At 33.5% G+C, this 654-nt stretch overlaps 1 protein-coding gene across 3 annotated transcripts in view; it reads right to left on the bottom strand.

Annotated features, from left to right (window-relative positions):
- LOC105459658 overlaps window positions 1-654 on the bottom strand; it is a 7,368-nt gene continuing 6,714 nt past the window's right edge. For all 3 annotated transcript variants that reach the window (XM_011705851.1, XM_011705852.1, XM_011705853.1), the window contains one exon: window positions 1-218. In XM_011705851.1, the coding sequence (XP_011704153.1) occupies window positions 190-218 (29 nt within the window). In that variant the 3' untranslated portion in view covers window positions 1-189. The remainder of the gene's footprint in view (window positions 219-654) is intronic.

The following is a 654-nucleotide window of genomic DNA, read 5'->3' as shown; positions in this document are numbered from 1 at the left end:
CGACCGTTCAAGAGGAGCAACCCGAAGAAGAGATTGAATTTCGATCGTGAGAGGCCGAGAAGCTTGAAACTCGTTGACATTTATGAGTATATGTTCCAATCGGACTTCTCGTATAGTCACACAGCCGAGGGAGACTGTCTCGCTATGATAAGCTGCGTCATCAAGGTTGCTGATTTCTTCCTCGATTGGTCAAAGAATAACGCATTTCCCTTGAGCTGCTGCAAAAAAACGTAAAAATAACGCAAATTAATTGATAATACACGATAAAAATAACAAAAAAATTAAACAAATGTGTAAAAAGAATGTGCAGTTATCGAGAATTGAGCTGCAAGACTAGTGTGAAATTCTAAAGTAATATTATTAAATACATCCTTCCCTCATTATCCTTCCCCCATATTGGCAAAATTGTATTAATAGTGAGAAATCATTAGCATAATTCGACGTGGCTAATATGGTATGAGGGATTAGGTGCCTTAATTTTATATAAATTATCGACTAAATTGAAAATCTTTATTCTTAGAAACTTTAAATTACCTTAAATTCATATTTTTAGGATTTATAGCTGTGATTTTATAACATCTCCGTTTCTTAAAAATATGAATTTAAAAGTATTCGTGGAAATACCCAGTTGTTATTAGCTTTAAGAATCACAAG

The sequence above is a fragment of the Wasmannia auropunctata genome, unplaced genomic scaffold (assembly GCF_000956235.1).
Source record: "Wasmannia auropunctata unplaced genomic scaffold, wasmannia.A_1.0 LD334171.1, whole genome shotgun sequence".
Taxonomy (NCBI): domain Eukaryota; kingdom Metazoa; phylum Arthropoda; class Insecta; order Hymenoptera; family Formicidae; genus Wasmannia; species Wasmannia auropunctata.
The sequence above is the reverse complement of the archived record's forward strand: the minus strand, read 5'-3'. Positions and strand labels throughout refer to the sequence as shown.